Genomic DNA, 20,914 nt, shown 5'->3' on the forward strand with positions numbered 1-20,914 from the left:
ATTAGCATGCAGAGTTTATCCTGAAAGGGTGTGTGTCTGCCACTCCAGTGTGTGTGTTTACCTCTCCAGTGTGTGTGTTTACCTCTCCAGTGTGTGTGTCTGCCACTCCAGTGTGTGTGTTTACCTCTCCAGTGTGTGTGTTTACCTCTCCAGTGTGTGTGTTTACCTCTCCAGTGTGTGTGTTTACCTCTCCAGTGTGTGTGTTTACCTCTCCAGTGTGTGTGTTTACCTCTCCAGTGTGTGTGTTTACCTCTCCAGTGTGTGTGTCTGCCACTCCAGTGTGTGTGTTTACCTCTCCAGTGTGTGTGTTTACCTCTCCAGTGTGTGTGTTTACCTCTCCAGTGTGTGTGTTTACCTCTCCAGTGTGTGTGTTTACCTCTCCAGTGTGTGTGTCTGCCACTCCAGTGTGTGTGTTTACCTCTCCAGTGTGTGTGTTTACCTCTCCAGTGTGTGTGTTTACCTCTCCAGTGTGTGTGTTTACCTCTCCAGTGTGTGTGTTTACCTCTCCAGTGTGTGTGTCTGCCACTCCAGTGTGTGTGTCTGCCACTCCAGTGTGTGTGTTTACCTCTCCAGTGTGTGTGTTTACCTCTCCAGTGTGTGTGTTTACCTCTCCAGTGTGTGTGTTTACCTCTCCAGTGTGTGTGTTTACCTCTCCAGTGTGTGTGTCTGCCACTCCAGTAATAACAGCTCTAGGAACTCATAACTGCGTCTGGAGAGAGAGAGGAGACATGATGAGAGTTAACACATTTATAAGGGAAACCTCAGGGAAAGACAGAAGATGTTCACACCAAATTATTTCACAGGGAACTTTGAGTCTTTACCGTCTGACTGGCACTGATTTGGACGTGCAGTTACTAGTGATGATTGGGATGAGACGTGAGTAGTGTGTATGCTGGAAGAAAGAGGAGGAGGTCCCAGAGGTCTTCAGATACAGGTTATTTTCCACCTCCCAGTGTCTTAACAACACATTTCACAACCAGATATCAGTCATACTGAGTAATAAATACACCAGGAAATTATTCATTTTCTGTTTGACACAGTAGCTAATGCATGAATCCCATTCATCCAATGTGATTCAACCCCTGACTTATATGAATGTCTGCATATACAGTTTGTGTGCAGTACTCACCCTGAGGATGAGACGTATGGCTGCCATGCCAGACGTGGCCATCACCTTGGCACTGTTGGGCACCAGGTTGAGCAGTGTGGGCATCAGGGTCTCTGCACAGTGGTCAAACTTGTTTCCCATTAGCGTGGACAAGTATCTGAAGAGGGGAGAGATTGAACACATACAGCAAATCAATATCAATCAAATATGTTAAATCTTCTCAAAAACATTTGATTTAACGTACTGGAACTTATACTGAACAAGAATATAAACGCAACATGCAACAATTTCAAAGATTTTAGTGAGTTACAGTTCATATAAGGAAATAAGACAATTGATTAGGCCCCAAATTCATTAGAGGTGGCTTATGGTAGAGAAATTAACATTAAATTCTCTGGCAATTGCTCTGGTGGGCATTCCTGCAGTCTGTATGCTAATTGCATACTCCCTCAATTTGAGACATCTGTGTCATTGTGTTGTGGGACAAAACTGCACATTTTAGAGTGGCCTTTTATTGTCACCAGCACAAGTTGCACATTTGTAAGTAATGATCATGCTGTTTAATCAGCTTCTTGATAATGTGCCATGTAAAAATGTGTGCCATGTAAAATATGTGCCATGTAAAAAAGCTAACGTTTAAGTTCCTTGCTCAGAACATGAGAACATATGAAAGCTGGTGGTTCCTTTTAACATGAGACTTCAATATTCCAAGGTAAGAAGTTTTAGGTTGTAGTTAATATAGTATTTATAGGACTATTTCTCTCTATACCATTTGTATTTCATAAACCTTTGACTATTGGATGTTCTTATAGGCACTATAGTATTGCCAGTGTAACAGTATAGCTTCCGTCCCCCTCCTCGCCCCTACCTGGGCTCGAACCAGGAACACATCGACAACAGCCACCCTTGAAGCATCGTTACCCATCGCTCCACAAAAGCCGTGGCCCTTGCAGCGCAAGGGGAATAACTACTCCAAATCTAAAAGCGAGTGACGTTTGAAACAGTATTAGCGCGCACCCCGCTAACTAGCTACAGCCATTAGGCTGATGGGCTTGAAGTCATAAGCGCTGTGCTTGCGAAGAGCTGCTGGCAAAATGCATGAAAGTGCTGTTTGAATGAATGATTACGGGCCTGCTGCTGCTCAGTCAGACTGCTTTATCAAATCAGACTTAATTATAACATAATAACACACAAATACGAGCCTTTGGTCATTAATATGATCGAATCCGGAAACTATCATTTCGAAAACAAAACGTTTATTATTTCAGTGAAATACGGAACCGTTCGGTATTTTATCTAACGGGTGGCATCCCTAAGTCTAAATATTCTTGTTACATTGCACAACCTTCAATGTATGTCATAATTACGTAAAATTCTGGCAAATTATTTCGCAATGAGCCAGGCAGCCCAAACTGTTGCATATACCCTGACTCTGCGTGCAATGAACGCAAGAGAAATTACACAATTTCACCTGGTTAATATTGTCTGCTAAACTGGATTAGTAGTTATAACTAGTGATTATGATTGATTGTTTTTTATAAGATAGGTTTAATACTAGCTAGCAATTTACCTTGGCTTCTACTGCATTCGTGTAACAGGCAGGCTACTCGTGGAGTGCAATGGTTAGAGCGTTGGACTGTGCGGTTGCAAGATTGTAACCCCTGAGCTGACAAGGTGAAAACCTGTCGTTCTGCCCCTGAACAAGGCAGTTAACCCACAGTTCCTAGGCAGTCATTGAAAATAAGTATGTGTTCTTAACTGACTTGCCTAGTTAAATAAAAGGTATTTCCGATTGTTATGAAAACTTGAAATCGGCCATTCCGATTAATCGGTTGACCTCTAGTCAAGATACACATTTAAAGATCAGGTTGATTTACAAACTGGGCCAGATGGGACGAGGAGCTTTCCTCCCTTTAATGTCACCACTTTACTGTGGCATTTCCCAGAGCTGCTACATATCTAACAACTGCCTCTGGTCAGCCTTACTCAACCACTCTGAGATAGCAGCTTTTGGAACAGATGGTTAACTCAACAGTGTAGATAACTCTACTTGGCATAGAAGTGGAAGAGAGAGGTTGAAAGCTGGTTTGCGTGTCTGCAGGTCCTTACCCCAGTGTGATGCAGGCCTCTCGTACCACCTGGGACCTCAGGTCTTTAGCAGACAGCTTCAGAGGGGCCTCCAGCAGACGGAGCTGCTGAGGGAAACTATCATACTCCAGCGCTCCAGCCAGGAGCAGAGAACGCACCTTCTTCAGCTAGACAGAGGAAACACAAACGTTTACGCTACAACAGTAGTTTTTGACTGTTTATAGACTACTACTGTCAACAAAGCCAGAATATACAGTACAAGGTGCTGAGATGGTCATGCAGACATTGATCATGAGTGGTTGTGGTCCTTACAGCGATGACTCGGTGCTCCCAGTCGTTTTTGTCGTCAGACAGAACCTCCCGGACCTTGGAGAGGTTGTCCTCCATCTCTCTGTTGGAGTGGATCTGGAGAGGAGAGGAAAGACAGGAGTCAGACTGGGGTCGATAGCAATTTATACTGTAAACACACACACAGAACCCCTATCTGTGCATGTTACCTGGATAGTAGGAACCTCTTCAAAAGCCTTGATGAAGTCCTCCTCATCTACTGCTCCTGCAGCAGCATCTTTAGCAGAGATCTTGCCGGGTCCGGTGGCAGAGCTGGGCCTGCGGACAGAAGCTGCAGCTACAGTCCTCCTCCCGCTGGGGGGCGCCTTGGAGGACGATGCGGAGGAGCAGGACCTGCCCCCGTCCACAGAGTCCTCATCATCAAAGTTCTTATCTGCCAGGGGAGAGAGGAGAGGAGTGGCGTTAGTCCAGTTTTAAGTTATATCATTTCTGCATTGGTGACCACCATGTTCATTAGGACACACCTTAGGGAAACAAAAACAAGCATTTTATATTGGACACCTAGCCTAGTATGTTCCAGTTTCACTTCTGTTTCCTGCCTACTGAGCTCGACCCTGTTGTTTGGGGTGAGTGTGTGGGTGTTGTAACCCACCCATCTGCCATGCTGGGTGTAGCTAGCTCATTTCATCTGGATTGTCACTGTTACATGAATACAATCCGTTCTGTCACCTCTACAAGTTTTCTGGTTTACGAGGGATTATGAACGAAGAGAAAATATGATCCTGGAGAGATGCCTGGAGCCAACATTATTTCCCAGAAAGCTACGTGAGAGAACAGTAATGTACTCCTCAGCAGGAAGACAAACTGCACACCATAAAAAAAAAAATTCTTAGGAGGGATTCATACAATAAAAATAGCGAATCAGAGCCTGTTCAAAGGTTGTGTCCCAAACACCATAGTAATGTTAGTGGTAATTATGAAAGACAGCAAAACAAGTCACCATTCAGACAACCAGACCGATATCTCCATAAACAAAGCAACAGGCAGGCACACGGAGAGAAACGCCCCGTTCACAGCTGTCTTCCCCCACTCATCCTCCTCACAACACTCCATTCCTCCACCAGACTGCTAACCTGTAATTACCATCAAACCAGTATATATCTACTAAGAGAGAGAGAGCGAGAGAGAGAAGAATTTGAGAAAGGCAGATCAATTGGGGAAAAGAGAGGAGGGAAAAAAGCATCGGGAGAGATGTCGGTAGGTAGTGTGAGAGGAATAGAGAGAGAGAGACACACCACGTAAAGAGAATATATTATAAATAGCATCTGGTTCTTACAGGCACAGATCTTCTTACACACCAGCTTCCTCAGCATCATGATCTATAACACGCGCTCTAAAGTATTTCCTCACCACGCTTCTGCATCAGCAGTGTGTGTGTGTGTCTGTGTGACGCGTGCCTTTGTGAGGGTGCTTGTGCAGCTCTGTGATGACAGTGCTAGACCAGCTTCCCCCTTAAACCCTTCTGTCCAAGGGTTAGCTGTCAAACACAGTGGTGTGTGTGTGTGTGTGTGTAGCAGGAGGATGCTGGCAGTTCCTGCATTGCCAGCCTGGTGTACATGTCCTTAGGGACATTGGTTGTCCACCACAGAGGGAGGGGAGGGGCCAGCACCTGTGATGTCACCTCTGATCAATCATTGTTTATTCAGGGTGTTGCTGGAGGAAAAAACAAAAGGAACCTAGCCTGGTGGTCATTGGCCCAGGATAAAAAACACAGTTTATAGTCCCACTACTGTTACTTACACTGCATTAAGCATATTCATATGTATGAACACGTATGTAAATGAATTCCTATTTTTACGGCACATCACACCATAACACTAGCATAACTCAACATTGTGTTGGCTTCATTTTCCCCTGGAGCCTGTCTAGCATGCTGTCAAACTATCTCAGTGAAAACCGTCACTAGCTCACCCACCCAGTTAAGAAAGCCTTTGTTCCAACATAACAAAAGCATAAAAACAATTATGCTTTGCCTCATGCAAGCTGCTGATATTATACATAGTTTGCCTGGAGTCACCCTGCTCTAACATCCATCTACCCTTAGTTTATATACAAGAAAACATAAAGCACATACTGGTTTTAGAAAACATCCCTCTCATGTTTGTATGCATACTCACACAGCAGTGCTTTATTACACTGATCGAGAGTAAAGTTATAGCCCCTTAGCTCTCTAGTGTAGTGTTAGTTATTTAGGTATTGCCGTGTGGGGGCTAGCATTATCACTGTGAGACAACAGTCTCAGTGATGACTGAGGTTAGCATTATCACTGTGAGACAATAGTCTCAGTGATGACTGAGGTTAGCATTATCACTGTGAGACAACAGTCTCAGTGATGACTGAGGTTAGCATTATCACTGTGAGACAAGTCTCAGTGATGACTGAGGTTAGCATTATCACTGTGAGACAACAGTCTCAGTGATGACTGAGGTTAACATTATCACTGTGAGACAATAGTCTCAGTGATGACTGAGGTTAGCATTATCACTGTGAGACAACATTCTCAGTGATGACTGAGGTTAGCATTATCACTGTGAGACAATAGTCTCAGTGATGACTGAGGTTAGCATTATTGTACCAAAGAAACAGAGACGGGACTGCAGCCTGTGAAATGCATGTGAAAAGGCTCATCCAACAGCATCTATCTTACTGACGGCACACGTTCCATTTGCTTTGCACTGAGGCTAGCAGCATCAGGGTACCAGAGAGACAGGGAGGAGACTGCAGCATGTGGGATGGCTCAATCCTTTACTAGGAGGAAATGTCAACTTTATTCAACAGTATCCATCTCATTAACTGAACAACTTCAAATCAGTTTTTCCCTGATCGTTAAATGACATGGAGAGTTTCAGACATAGTTAGAACAAGATAGATAGAACTGTTCTATATCTATGGTCTTAGAGCACTGAAAGAATAGCCTGAGACAAACTACATGATAATGTTCAGAGAACCCTCCCAAATACCATCTCTAAACGGAGACTATTTACCTTCAGTTTATTGATTGCAGCAGTTACAGCAGCACTTAATCAAACACTGACACAAAAATGTCTTGAGCTGATTTATACACACATAGGGAGCCATTAACATAGCGGGCGGATGGACGGACGGACGGACGGACACACACACACACACACACACCCCCGTCCTCCCTGTGGGCAGTAGTTAGGTCGTTAGCTGTGTGTCTGTAGCCTGTGGCAGAGGAGGGGTCGTGTTAGTAGTCCACATCATCATCTAACTCCATCACATCCTGCCTACTCTGCCCTCAGCCTGCTCTGCCCTCAGCCTGCTCTGCCCTCAGCCTGCTCTGCCCTCAGCCTGCTCTGCCCTCAGCCTGCACTGCCCTCAGCCTGCTCTGCCTTCAGCCTGCTCTGCCCTCAGCCTGCTCTGCCCTCAGCCTGCTCTGCCCTCAGCCTGCTCTGCCCTCAGCCTGCTCTGCCCTCAGCCTGCACTGCCCTCAGCCTGCTCTGCCCTCAGCCTGCTCTGCCCTCAGCCTGCTCTGCCGTCAGCCTGCCTGCTCTGCCCTCAGCCTGCTCTGCCCTCAGCCTGCTCTGCCCTCAGCCTGCTCTGCCCTCAGCCTGCACTGCCCTCAGCCTGCTCTGCCTTCAGCCTGCTCTGCCCTCAGCCTGCTCTGCCCTCAGCCTGCTCTGCCCTCAGCCTGCTCTGCCCTCAGCCTGCACTGCCCTCAGCCTGCTCTGCCCTCAGCCTGCTCTGCCCTCAGCCTGCTCTGCCCTCAGCCTGCTCTGCCCTCAGCCTGCACTGCCCTCAGCCTGCTCTGCCCTCAGCCTGCTCTGCCCTCAGCCTGCTCTGCCTAGTGATATGATTACTGTAAGCTGGACTGTCCTGTTCTACATGTAGGCTACTATGTGACTATGCATTATATGACCTATTTCTTGAGCTGAATGCTCAAAGTCATGGACACTGGTCAATGACTGTGTGGAGTAGAGGTCGACCGATTATGCTTTTTCAGCGCCGATACCAATTATTGGAGGACCAAAAAAAGTTGATACTGATTAATTTTTATTTCTTTATTTGTAATAATGACAATTACAACAATACTGAATAAACACTTATTTTAACTTAATATAATACATCAATAAAATCAATTTAGCCTTAAATAAATAAAGAAACATGTTCAATTTGGTTTAAATAATGCAAAAACAAAGTGTTGGAGAAGAAAGTAAAAGTGCAATATGTGCCATGTAAGAAAGCTAACGTTTAAGTTCCTTGCTCAGAACATGAGAACACATGAAAGCTGGTGGTTCCTTTTAACATGAGTCTTCAATATTCCCAGGTAAGAAGTTTTAGATTGTAGTTATTAATAGGAATTATAGGACTATTTCTCGCTATACGATTTGTATTTCATATTCCTTTGACTATTGGATGTTCTTATAGGCACTTTAGTATTGCCAGTGTAACAGTATAGCTTCCGTCCCTCTCCTCTCCCCTACCTGGGCTCGAATCAGGGACACATCGACAACAGCCACCCTCGAAGCAGTGTTACCCATGCAGAGCAAGGGGAGGAAGCATTGCGAAGAGCTGCTGGCAAAACGCACGAAAGTGCTGTTTGAATGAATGCTTTCGAGCCTGCTGGTGCCTACCATCGCTCAATCAGACTGCTCTATCAAATCATAGACTTAATTACAACATAACACACAGAAATACGAGCCTTAGGTCATTAATATGGTCGAATCCGGAAACTATCATCTCAAAAACAAGAGGTTTATTATTTCAGTGAAATACGGAACCGTTCTGTATTTTATCTAACAGGTGGCATCCCTAAGTCTAAATATTCTTGTTACATTGCACAACCTTCAATGTTATGTCATAATTACGTACAATTCTGGCAAATTAGTTCGCAACGAGCCAGGCGGCCCAAACTGTTGCATATACACTGACTCTGCGTGCAATGAACGCAAGAGAAGTGACACAATTTCACCTGGTTAATATTGCCTGCTAATCTGGATTTCTTTTAGCTAAATATGCAGGTTTAAAAATATATACTTCTGTGTATTCATTTTAAGAAAGGCATTAATGTTTATGGTTAGGTACAGTCGCAAATGTGCTTTTGTTAAATCATTACCCCCTTTGGCAAAGTTGGCTGTCTTTGTTAGGAAGAAATAGTCTTCACACAGTTCGCAACGAGCCAGGCAGCCCAAACTGCTGCATATATCCTGACTCTGTTGCAAGAGAAGTGACACAATTTTTCTACTTAAAATAAATTAATGTTAGCAGGCAATATTAACTAAATATGCAGGTTTGAAAATATATACTTGTGTATTGATTTTAAGAAAGGCATTGATGTTTATGGTTAGGTTCACGTTGGAGCAACGACAGTCCTTTTTCGCCGCATCGATTATATGCATTTGCGTAACAGGCAGGCTCCTCGTGGAGTGCAATGTAAGGCATGTGGTCAGAGCGTTGGACTAGTTAACCATAAGGTTGAAAGATTGAATCCCAGAGCTGACGAGGTAAAAAATCTGTCGTTCTGCCCCTGAACAAGGCAGTTAACCCACCATTCCTAGGCCGTCATTGAAAATAAGAATGTGTTCTTAACTGACTTGCCTAGTTAAATAAAAGGTGTAAAAAATATATATATTGATTTCCGAGTGTTTTGAAAACTTGAAATCAGCCCTAATTAATCGGCCCCTCCAATTAAATTGGTCAACTTCTAGTATGGAGGATTGGTAGGGAAAGACAGGTAAGACCATCAGTGACTTGTCCTTGATGATAGAGGAGGAATAATATGGGTGATGTCATGGAGAGTTTGTCCTCTCTGGCGCCCTCTGCTGGTGAAAGTGAAACTGCATTGTCTGCCACATAGAGACAATCACATCATTGTATGGCTCTATCTAGTTCACGGGAAGTTGTCTGACTGTAGTCTACATCCTTCAGGAAGTTTAACAGTTCAAGTGTCCCCCAACCGCCACAGATTCTCTCTCCAACTAAAACCTCCCCAACACTGCAGACTGCCATTGACCGCTTTCTGACTGCTGCTAGAGTTGCTCTATAAAGCAATATTATGTAGGAAACTGCTAGCTAGAGCTAGACAAGTACATGGAAGAGAAAAGAAGCCATACGTGACAGCACAGCAGAACTGATATAGGTCAGTACTCATGCTTCAGGAATGTTACTGAAATGATGCACTGCACTGCCAAACTCAAAGATCAAGGAGAGAACAGAGAAACAAAAATGGATGGGTGGATGGATGGAGAGGATGTCTGTATCTCTGGGGAACAGGAACAGAACAGTAACTTAATGCATTTCTCAGTATATGGAATATCACCAAGGGTCATTATTGCAGTTTCAGGATTACTATAAGGACAAACACTAACAAAACCACCATAAAAATTCACTAGGGAAGAATGCCATTAACAGAATACACACTACACTACCTAATCTGTCCACTAGATGCTGAAGTACCCTGTGTGCTGCACAGGTTGGCATTTATTGGGATGACTCATGTACTGGAGGCAGCTCTGCAGGGTCGTCGCTAGCTGGCACAGCCACAAAGTCATAAAAATCAAAGTCAAAAAAGTCATAAAACCACATGCCTAACTTTTAAATTAAAGGAAAGATTAACCCATTCTGATTTGTATATTGTTTTGGTGCATTTATGAGCAATGTTATATTGTTTACCAGGGTAAATATTTGTGGTGTATCTGAGCTATTGCCGTTCACGCAGACAGACGTTTTGCCCGGTATGACGTAGCATTGCAATAAAGCTGCTCTCACGACATTGGAAGTGAGATTGCGAAAACACCTTTTAGATTGCGAAAACATCTATTATACATTTCAATACTGGCCAATGTCATAACGCTGGAGGTTGTCTTCTCCCGAATGAGCCAATGATCATATTTCTGCGATATTCCTACCTCGAGAAATGTGTAATTTAACAGAGGGTCCACCACATTTCTCCTATTTGTCAGCCTCTTCAGTCCAGGATGCATTGCATAGTGCCGTTGAGAATGTCTCCACTCTGCAAGGCACATCAATCTGCAGTTTGAACATGGTGAGATTGTAGACACCTAAATTGATAGTGCAGTTTGTTTAGGCGATTTCACAGCTAACTAGCTACTTCATATGCTGATATTGACTTTGGTATTACTGTATGTAGCTATGTTTGCTAGCGAGCAATAGAGAAAGCATTGCATTGTGGGTTTTGTCGTCGACTTGAGCTGCAACAGATTTCCACAATGTTTTTCACGTTGCTACCAACCTTATTATAATGACAAAATGAAACATTTGTTCACAAAAAAAGTGTTCTCACATATCACTATTTAACATTGTAAATTATAGGGATTGGTGGTTTTGGGTGGATCTTTCCTTTTAAGAACAATTTGACTTTGAAATTGGCCCATCTAGTGGAAATTGCTCAGCTCTGTCTCCAGGACAAGATTTATCCCAATAAACCTGTGTGTGCTGCATGCGCAAGTGGCTGCAGAGCAGATGAGTCCTCATTTCACTCCACATTCTGCAGCATCCTAACTGCGTGGCAGGCAGCACTGGTAATCCCTGGGACACAGATTTATATCTGTGGATTTCTTAGGCTCAGGCGATGCTTTTCTCATGTCCGTTCTAAACTGGAGGGTGAGAAAGAATGGAAGTATTTTCTTTAGTTCCTTCCATGCAAGTTTCTCCTGATTCAGGCTCCAGGGGTTCTGAATACCCAGCTGATCTGGGGGGAGATAGCCTGGTACCAGATCTGTCTAAGGCTGGGGGGAAGAGCATTGCTGCACTGAGTGGCATTCTGTTTTCAACAACTAGTTCCTCCAGCACTGTCCTGGTCTGTCTGTCTGTGAGCCTGTCACTCTAGTCAGCAGTTTACATAAGTCTGAGGGCTTCAGGCTAGGCTAATGTTCAGCACAATGTCATTAGTGATCTCTCATTATTCTGATGCCTATAAGAGCAAACAGGGACCGCTCAGATAAAACACCCACCCCATCCCTCGCTCACTCTGAGACACACGCATGTGCACACGCACAGGCAGACACGCACAGGCGGACACACAGGCTCGCGCACTGAATAATAATAACCATTACTAAAGCATTTGACAATGTTCTGCTTCTCTATAATCCCTAAAGGATTTAAATCCATGTGAATCTAACATTGGGAAAAGGAGAGAGAGAGCTCACGCTTACTTGGTATCGTTCCTTGACAGCCCACTATGGGAGGAGTTCCCTGTTGCCATGGTAAAATAACCATAGAAAGGCTTAAGTGGCAGATCAGGTTCAAGACTCTCTTCCCATTGATTGCTCATGTGTCAAGGAGGGTCAAAGATCATCTACCTGGTCAGTCAGCTACGCTCTTCAGGCTTTTAAATGAGAGATCTCTGATTACTGAACGTAGGATGAAAAGCCGATCTTTCCACAGTGCTTGAAAGGCTCTGTTAATTAAAACTGATCTGCTTTGCTACGTAATAAGACAGCCAACAAAGCAAAAATATTTTACACACAGAGGGGAAAGTGTGTCCCTAAGGAGCCACCGTACCAGTGGGATCTCTCATACTTTACGGGCAGTGGCGACTGGCTCCATGTTTGCTAGGGTGAGCAGACAGAAATCAGAGACTGAAAATAAGCAAAGAGTCAGTATTAAGTGTGGCCAAGTGTTAGGTGAATGTTGAGTGTTGTAAACAAAGGCAAGAATGTGGTAAAGTAATGGTCTGGCTCTCACCATAAAGTACTACATCCCCCTCTGGTAAAGGCAAAACAAAGTGAAAGCCTCCAGCATCAAGTGTACTGTCAGGAGTTAGGCCTAACCTATTCATCAAAGTATGAAAGGACAGAGACAGACAGACTGGGGATTTAGAACAGAGCCTGCAGCAGCATCCTAACAGTGAAGGTTCGTGGAAGTGCTTCAGTCAGACACTTAGTTATGTCTTCAACTCTAGACTGTCTGTTTATTCTGAGCCATGACGTTTGTAAAAATCCTATAACAAACAAGATATAAAGCCTAGGTCAAGTAGCACAACAACATCTGTCCCTATAGAGTGCACTACTTTTGAACAGGGCCATATGGTCAACTGTAGTGCATATGATGAATAGGATGCCATGTGGGACTCACCCTAAATGTTTGGGTTCAGAGTCAAGACTCTGCTGCTGTGACAAATGGGACAATAAAGGCCATATCTGAAAGGGGAAAAAACACAGGTAGTTGTAAAATGCCATAAACAAAAAAAATATTTGGGGAAATGTTATCACAGTGTTGAAGAGTCAATCAAAGGTTGAGATAAAAGACAGCATCCATCTGTCAGTGAGAAAATTCACCCAGCAGGCTGAAGGGCAATGTCTGTTAATTGAACACTGATAGAACTTTGAGATATCCCCGTGTCTATGGCAAGACAGACAGTGATGGATATTCACTTTCTCAGTGGTACTCTTATGGTTGTAGCAAGGGCAGTAAAGGAAAGTATTACTTGTATTATTATTAAACTATATAATTTTATCCTCCAGAATATAGATTACAGCAAACAATATGTACATTTTTTCTAAGGGAAAATCAAGTCAAATGTTAAATTGCAAACTTCCAAAGCCTTTTTAAACATCAATTACACTACAAGTTTTAAATGTCCTGTAGTGGGTGATCAAATTAAGATGCTACATCTGTACAAACCATAACAAATTGTTAGTTTGAATTAACAGAGCTTTATACTGCATCACTGTCGTTTAACTCCCTACTATCCCCTTGGACAAGTAGGCTACTGCTGGTACTAAAGTAACCCTTAGCTTCCCTTGCATATCTAACTCTGGCATTTGGCCTTAATGTTTGCAAGTGGATGAATGGGTAAAGGTTATTCTTACCAGGCCTCTGGTGTTATGTCCATCCTTCACACACACAGCTGTCCAGGGTCAACTTAAGTACACCCTGTCACCAGCCCTACTCTGCCCCAGTGACCAGCACTGGAATGATACTCTGCCCCAGTGACCAGCACTGGAATGATACTCTGCCACAGTGACCAGCACTGGAATGATACTCTGCCACAGTGAACAGCACTGGAATGATACTCTGCCCCAGTGACCAGCACTGGAATGATACTCTGCCCCAGTGACCAGCACTGGAATGATACTCTGCCCAAGTGACCAGCACTGGAATGATACTCTGCCACAGTGACCAGCACTGGAATGATACTCTGCCCCAGTGACCAGCACTGGAATGATACTCTGCCCCAGTGACCAGCACTGGAATGATACTCTGCGTCAGTGAACAGCACTGGAATGATACTCTGCCACAGTGACCAGCACTGGAATGATACTCTGCCCCAGTGACCAGCACTGGAATGATACTCTGCGTCAGTGAACAGCACTGGAATGATACTCTGCGTCAGTGAACAGCACTGGAATGATACTCAGTGAACAGCACTGGAATGATACTCTGCCACAGTGAACAGCACTGGAATGATACTCTGCGTCAGTGAACAGCACTGGAATGATACTCTGCCAGTGAACAGCACTGGAATGATACTCTGCCACAGTGACCAGCACTGGAATGATACTCTGCCCCAGTGACCAGCACTGGAATGATACTCTGCGTCAGTGAACAGCACTGGAATGATACTCTGCCACAGTGACCAGCACTGGAATGATACCAGTGACCAGCACTGGAATGATACTCTGCCCCAGTGACCAGCACTGGAATGATACTCTGCCCCAGTGACCAGCACTGGAATGATACTCTGCCCCAGTGACCAGCACTGGAATGATACTCTGCCACAGTGACCAGCACTGGAATTATACTCTGCCACAGTGACCAGCACTGGAATGATACTCTGCCACAGTGACTGCAATGGTTTCCTAAAGGTACATTATTAATAATGTGTGTGTGTGTGTGTGTGTGTGTGTGATGTGTGTGTCTGAGAGAAAGCTGCTGCTGCCCTGTCAGTCACAAACCAGTCAGTCCAGTCACCCTACCGCTCAACCAAGAGTGTGTGTGCGCATCAGTGTTTCCTCTGGAAAATGTGTTCGCTTTAGGGGAAAGTTAGCGGGGGGTGAGGGTCCCCCCTATTTTGGTGGGTTCCGGTGTCCTCCCCCCAAAACAAAAGATGTATAAGTACTGAAAAGCTTGGTTCTTGTGACTTTTTAAATGGAAAAAACTCAAATAAACCATCTAAAATATAATTTCCACCCCCAGAAATTAGTTCAATAACATATTGGTAAAATTATTATTGTATACAGGATGCCATTTAAAGTTGAGTGCTGCAGCTATCTAAAGAAACACAACAGAGACCTTTCTGAAAAGAAAAAAAAAGTTTATCTGGACAGAACAGAGGAACATGAGACTGAACATGAATTAGAGTCCAAACCTAGTTCTAACATAGTTTACAGCCCTTGTCAGAGCACTTTATTCTTCTGGGCTTTTGGAAAAAGATTTCCAACGCCCTCCTGTAATTGAGCTCCTTGATGGGAGGGCCATTGATGGAGAGCTGCATGCAGGTGGATAGATGCTCTCCCTGCAGTCTGTTCCTCAAGTCTGTTTTGACCTGCAATAACAGAAAGAATAATAAGAGAAGAGAGAGGGACAAAGAGGATGTACTTTCACATTTAAATGTTCTTGTTTCATTGCAGAGAAGTCCCTCACAATTAACGGAAGACACTGGTATAGTCAGTGTGATCGCTGACTAAGGCAGGGGTAGACTGCCCTCACTCACCAAACTGCGAGGCCAGCTTTGTCATTGCTGTCAGCTGGTCCAATCCCTGAAATACATGAAAAACTAAGATGTACAAGATTAAAGAAGAGCCAATAGTGGTAGTTCAACAGGAAAAAGGGTTGGGCAACATGCCATACCTTCAATTTTCCAACTAGCACGTTGCTTGTAAGAGGGCCACTCTTATAGCACAGCAGCCTCTGACGCTTGCAAGAACTGCCTAGAGAGGAGGGTCAGGTTAAAGGTGTTTATCCTCTCACTAGAGAATGCAGACTGAGGCCCCCAGAATCTCCAGGTGTTGGACCCTCCAGTTTAGGCTGTCCTGGAGGCCAACAAGACATGGATCCATAACTAAATTACAGCACAACATAGAAAATAAGTGATTCATAGCTATTAGTTTTAATTTATCCAACACACGTGATGTAACATTGGTTTCATCACAGCATTTGAAAACAAATGTTTTACCTCCTCTCTGAACCAAACCCAGAACTGTTCCCTGGTGTTGGTCTTCTCCACCTGGCCTCCTCTCCCTCCAGACCCATTGGGTCATCGAGGTCCTGGTGGAGTTGGCTCAGAAAAACACACATAATGCTGTAGACTAGTATAGACTAAATATGCACAAACATTTTTAGCCCTTAGATTTAATTAAAGGATATTCGACTAACCATGTGGCGTATTATATAGCCACGGCTTCAGTCTGTACATTTTAAACCACCTTAAATCCCATTCGGATTGCCGGTGGTGCGCACTTGGCCTTACTCCCCTCTCCTTCCATCTCCCTTCCTGGCTCCCTCCTTTCCTCTGTTCCACTTTGCCCTCTCTTCCATCTCCCTTCCTGGCTCTCTCCTTTCCTCTGCTTCTCTCCTTCCATCCATCTCCTTCCTGGCTCCTCCTTTCCTCTCCTCTGCTTCCTCTTCTCCATCTCCCTTCCTGGCTCCCTCCTTTCCTCTGTTCAACTCTGCTCCCCTCCCTTTTCGCACCTCCATCTCCCTTCCTGGCTCTCTCCTTTCCTCTGTTCCACTCTGCTCCCCTCTCTCCTTTTCGCACCTCCATCTCCCTTCCTGGCTCTCTCCTTTCCTCTGTTCCACTCTGCTCTCCTCTTCGCACCTCCATCTCCCTTCCTGGCTCTCTCCTTTCCTCTGTTCAACTCTGCTCTCCTCTTCGCACCTCCATCTCCCTTCCTGGCTCCCTCCTTTCCTCTGTTCCACTCTGCTCCCCTCTCTCCTTTTCGCACCTCCATCTCCCTTCCTGGCTCTCTCCTTTCCTCTGTTCCACTCTTGCTCCTCTCTCCTTTTCGCACCTCCATCTCCCTTCCTGGCTCTCTCCTTTCCTCTGTTCAACTCTGCTCTCCTCTTCGCACCTCCATCTCCCTTCCTGGCTCCCTCCTTTCCTCTGTTCCACTCTGCTCCCCTCTCTCCTTTTCGCACCTCCATCTCCCTTCCTGGCTCTCTCCTTTCCTCTGTTCCACTCTGCTCCCCTCTCTCCTTTTCGCACCTCCATCTCCCTTCCTGGCTCTCTCCTTTCCTCTGTTCCACTCTGCTCTCCTCTTTTCGCACCTCCATCTCCCTTCCTGGCTCTCTCCTTTCCTCTGTTCAACTCTTGCTCTCTCTCCTTTTCGCACCTCCATCTCCCTTCCTGGCTCCCTCCTTTCCTCTGTTCCACTCTTGCTCCCTCTCTCCTTTTCACACCTCCATCTCCCTTCCTGGCTCTCTCCTTTCCTCTGTTCCACTCTGCTCCCCTCTCTCCTTTTCGCACCTCCATCTCCCTTCCTGGCTCTCTCCTTTCCTCTGTTCCACTCTTGCTCCTCTCTCTCCTTTTCGCACCTCCATCTCCCCTCCTGGCACTTTCCTTTCCTCTGCTCCATTCTGTCCCTTATGCATCCCTACCTCACTCCCGGGATTCCGCCTCTTCTCTGTCTAGTAAAGTAAGCCATACAGTTGTTATAAAAACGATAGCTTAAGCTTTTAAAGAGTTAGCTAACAAAATAAAGTTTGTCCCTGCTCCCCCTTTCTCTTTCGCTGCTGCGGCTGGAAATCTTTAAATAAAGTCATCTGAGAAAAAAGTTATGTAATCGAAGACAGATGAATGTAGCTATCTTGCTTGCACTTGATACAGTTCCAAACAAACTAGCTAGCTAACTTGCTAGACTAGTAACGCTAGTTAACCATGTTTCCATCATCAACATAATTGTGGATATTGGATAGATAATTGCTGTTACAATTGCAGCAGCAATATTATAGATCTAAATGATGCTAGAAGAGTTAAGGTTATAGCTAGCTTATGTAGTTAACAAGCTGGCTAGCTGACTTTAGTCAAATAAACTAACGTACCTTTCTTTCAGTTCCTCACGCAGAAGCACTCTGAAGTGATTCAAGTGAATTGTGCTTCGCGCCGCAGAGCTTTTGTATCGAGCACTGGTCACTCGCTCACTGGTTGCCTGCCACAGCTCACAGAGCTAAATAACCTTCAGAAGTGTGTTGAACCAAGACAGAATATCTATTTACCAAGAAAATTGAATGTGCTGTACAGAACTGTATTGAAACTATGTTTGGGAGAAATAGGATGTTTCTTTTGATGTGGCGAGAATGATTATGTTGTGGAGCAGCGCCACACTTAAACGAACGCAAAGGAAACACTGGTGTGCTTAGAGAGAGTGTTTCTAAAATGTTCTCTCTTGTTTAACATGCCACTGTATAACCAAGATCATTTCACCATAATATGTGACTCGTTTTAGGAAACTAGGCGCATGTCGCACATCACTACTTCAGAGGAGATGTGATTTTTGGCAGAACTGCCTTCTGGAACATGTGAACTTTCATGTGCCTTAATAACAAACTTGTATGCCATCTGTAAATATGAATAAAAAAATTAAATTACCAGCCTAGTTGATTTAGCCACAGAAAGAGACAGGAACCTTCCCGCTAGCCATGATTTGTTGAAATAATAAGTGAGCTGTACATGCCAAGAGATGAGTTCGGATTGGTCTGCCATGTAGCACACTTCTGTCTAAAACATGATCTGGTCAGTATGTGTAGGTAATCCTTTCTAACGCGTCTTTTTTTTAAAGATACTGCAAAGGTGTTGTTCTCCACTTTCTGGAGTTTGGAAATCAGTGGAAGTAGAGTATCATAGCTAAGAGGATGGAGAAAATTCTGGTGTTTGATTACAAATATGCAGACGGAGTCGAAAAGAGAACAAACAGAAGGCTGTTGTATTAAACACCTGTCTCCGGATTACATATTCAAACTATGGGCAACCATGGCATCTGTGATAGAGAGGGAGAAGCGTCCATACATGTATACGGGTAAGACAGTCTAGCTAGCTACATTTTCAGATATTACACGTATCTAATTGAGTCAGTAAGTTGTTTTCATTTTAAGTTAAAGTGTACTGTTAGCTAGCTAGCGTTAGCTGGCTAACGTTAGCTGGCTCTCTCGCTAGCTAAAGTTACGTGTATGATGTGTGTAGTTATATTATTCGTATCTCAGAGCCATTTGTATTGCTAGTTATAGCCTAATGTTAGCTAGCTAACATTGAACGTTATGAGTTGGGATTATGGTTCATTGTTTAGCTAGCTAGCTATATGTCTAAACAAAATACTCAACTATGCAAGTAACCATTTCAATAGAATGTTCATGATGTCACTGCGACAACTGTCACTAGACGTAGATGGTAAATTCGCTCTGGCTATCTACTCCGATTTCAGAGCACTCTCGTCTGAGTGTGCCAGAGTGCAGAATAACTAATGAATTAACGAACGCTCAACACCCATTGAATATGGCCGATGTCATTAAATGTTGGCAAAAAAAAGTTATTCAATTGTTGCCAGCAGGACATTTGTAATCACCAACGTTAGCCAGTTAGCTTGGGTGCTCCTTGGCCAGAGCACACTCTGAGCACCCTTTGGCCTCCAGAATAAATGTACGAACAAACCCGTAGTATAAACCAGCCTTTAGTCTTGAAATCTTTGGTCGTTTAGTACACTGCCTCACATGTGAATCCTTAAAGAGATGGGTGGGGCTAAATCTAAAGAGGGTGTGAACGATGCTGAATGGGTGCAGACAAAAAGAGCTCTCCAGTATGTGTACCAAGACATTCAAGGGCCATTTTCTCAAAAGTGAGGTTACAAGTAACTTTCAAAGCAGAATTACTTTCCTATTGTACATCAACTGTAGTGTATGATATATCATTTTCCAGCTCTGAGTCTCTACTTTTATCCAATGCAAAAAACACAATTTCAAATGTTGCTACATAAAACCGAATTGAGCCGGTCGGCCACGTATTGACCAACCCCCTCGGAGCTCCATATCAGCTCTCAGCTCTCTGTCACGATACACAGGATGTAGTCTTCCAGGCCAGGGAGGGGCCAGGATCTGTGTGGTTATCTATTGAGTGGCCGTAGCCTAGCGTGTACGACAGAGATAGCTTTTCATTATCAAAAAGCAGCTGGGTGTAAATATGAGGTCAGCTTTTCCTTCTGAATGTCTTGTGCCTCACGCAAAAAGTTATACAGATGTTTCTTGACAGGGCAGAAAGCAGCTTGACCTGATGCATGGCATGCTACTGCACACACACACACACAAAACAGCTTATGAGCAAGTGGTCAGTGTTAAGTGCAGAGCTTTATGAGCCAATGGTGGACCTGGTTAGTACTGCTTTGAGAAAACAGAGTAGAGTAATCAGAGAGCAGCATTACCTAAAACCTGCCTTTGTTAGTCATTACAAAATGGCCATCTTGCATGTGCAGTTAAATGCATCACGGTCAGCACTAACGTATCACTGATTGAACTCTAGTATAGTATATATAAAAGAGCAGCCATTAACAGACTTACACACACCCTCTGTGAAGTATTTTTGCTGTGCCCAAATCCACTGTGTGTGTGTGACACAGCTTGCACCGTGAGATCCTCTGAGTGTGTGATGGGATTAGAAGGCTTTCCTTTGAATCTGAATTCCCTCTGCTGCTCCTGCTCTGCCTCTCTCCATGTTCTTGACCATCTCCTCCCGTTCCTCTTCCGTCCCTTTAACGAGCCTCAACACACACACACGTCATCATAGTAGGCTACTGAGGGGAGGACGACTCATAATAATGGCCAGAACGATGCAAATGGAATAGTGTCAAACACCTGGAAACCATGTGTTTGATGTATTTGATACTATTCCACTAATTCAGCTCCAGTCAGAACGATGAGGACAGACCTTGTAGAAGACAAACAGTCTTAAGATTAGCTAACGTACCATAGAACCCCACAGGATTTAACAACACAATGATGCTTTCTAATCAAAGCACCAGCTGACACATTCTAAACACAGCTGAATTCACAGTGACTTGGCTAGGACCCATTACCCAGACAGAGTTATTCTCCTATATGGTCCAGCAGAAGAAAATCAACACCACATTTTTAGACAGACGTCAAAGAAGTTTGTGGATACTGCAGCCTCCTGTTCTGAAGAGGCACATCTTCGAAGAGACCTCAATAAGAGACATTTACCCCGAGTAGACTATGAAGGAAAATACATTTTACTTAATTAAAGTCCCCTCAATAATGCTTGTTGTACAGGATGACTTAAAGTTAAGACAAAGGTACAGTGAGATTGAACAAGCAGGGACCACACAGCATCGTATCACCAAAACAGTAGAAACCAAAACAGCAGAAACCAAAACAGACTCTACTCCAGCCTCACGAAGCAGCAGGCTGACGGGGTGAGCGATTTCTCACATTAAACTGCAGGGA

General features: G+C 44.3%; 1 protein-coding gene and 1 long non-coding RNA gene across 26 annotated transcripts in view; both read right to left on the reverse strand.

The window, feature by feature from the left end:
• The window catches only part of LOC112224858 (CLIP-associating protein 1-like), a 126,497-nt gene that overhangs the window by 41,020 nt on the left and 64,563 nt on the right, over nucleotides 1–20,914 (reverse strand). For 22 of the 24 annotated variants that reach the window (XM_042306570.1, XM_042306569.1, XM_042306573.1 and 19 more), the window contains 6 exons: nucleotides 3,694–3,917; nucleotides 3,509–3,601; nucleotides 3,218–3,363; nucleotides 1,130–1,265; nucleotides 822–892; nucleotides 650–709 (listed from right to left, as the gene is read on the reverse strand). In XM_042306570.1, coding sequence (XP_042162504.1) covers nucleotides 650–709; nucleotides 822–892; nucleotides 1,130–1,265; nucleotides 3,218–3,363; nucleotides 3,509–3,601; nucleotides 3,694–3,917 — 730 coding nt within the window. Of the gene's footprint in view, nucleotides 1–649; nucleotides 710–821; nucleotides 893–1,129; nucleotides 1,266–3,217; nucleotides 3,364–3,508; nucleotides 3,602–3,693; nucleotides 3,918–4,820; nucleotides 4,901–20,914 lie in introns of those variants that run through there. The other 2 variants (XM_042306574.1, XM_042306564.1) reach the window with 1 other exon arrangement.
• LOC112225583 lies at nucleotides 14,769–15,994 on the reverse strand. Of its 2 annotated transcripts, none has more exons than XR_002949615.2 (3): nucleotides 15,645–15,994; nucleotides 15,183–15,501; nucleotides 14,769–15,014 (listed from the first exon to the last, which is right to left on the reverse strand). It is a non-coding gene; the product is annotated as an uncharacterized LOC112225583 (long non-coding RNA). The 2 variants fall into 2 exon arrangements; XR_002949614.2 differs by having other exon boundaries at nucleotides 15,183–15,228; nucleotides 15,320–15,994.

This window comes from Oncorhynchus tshawytscha, linkage group LG26 (assembly GCF_018296145.1).
Source record: "Oncorhynchus tshawytscha isolate Ot180627B linkage group LG26, Otsh_v2.0, whole genome shotgun sequence".
Taxonomy (NCBI): domain Eukaryota; kingdom Metazoa; phylum Chordata; class Actinopteri; order Salmoniformes; family Salmonidae; genus Oncorhynchus; species Oncorhynchus tshawytscha.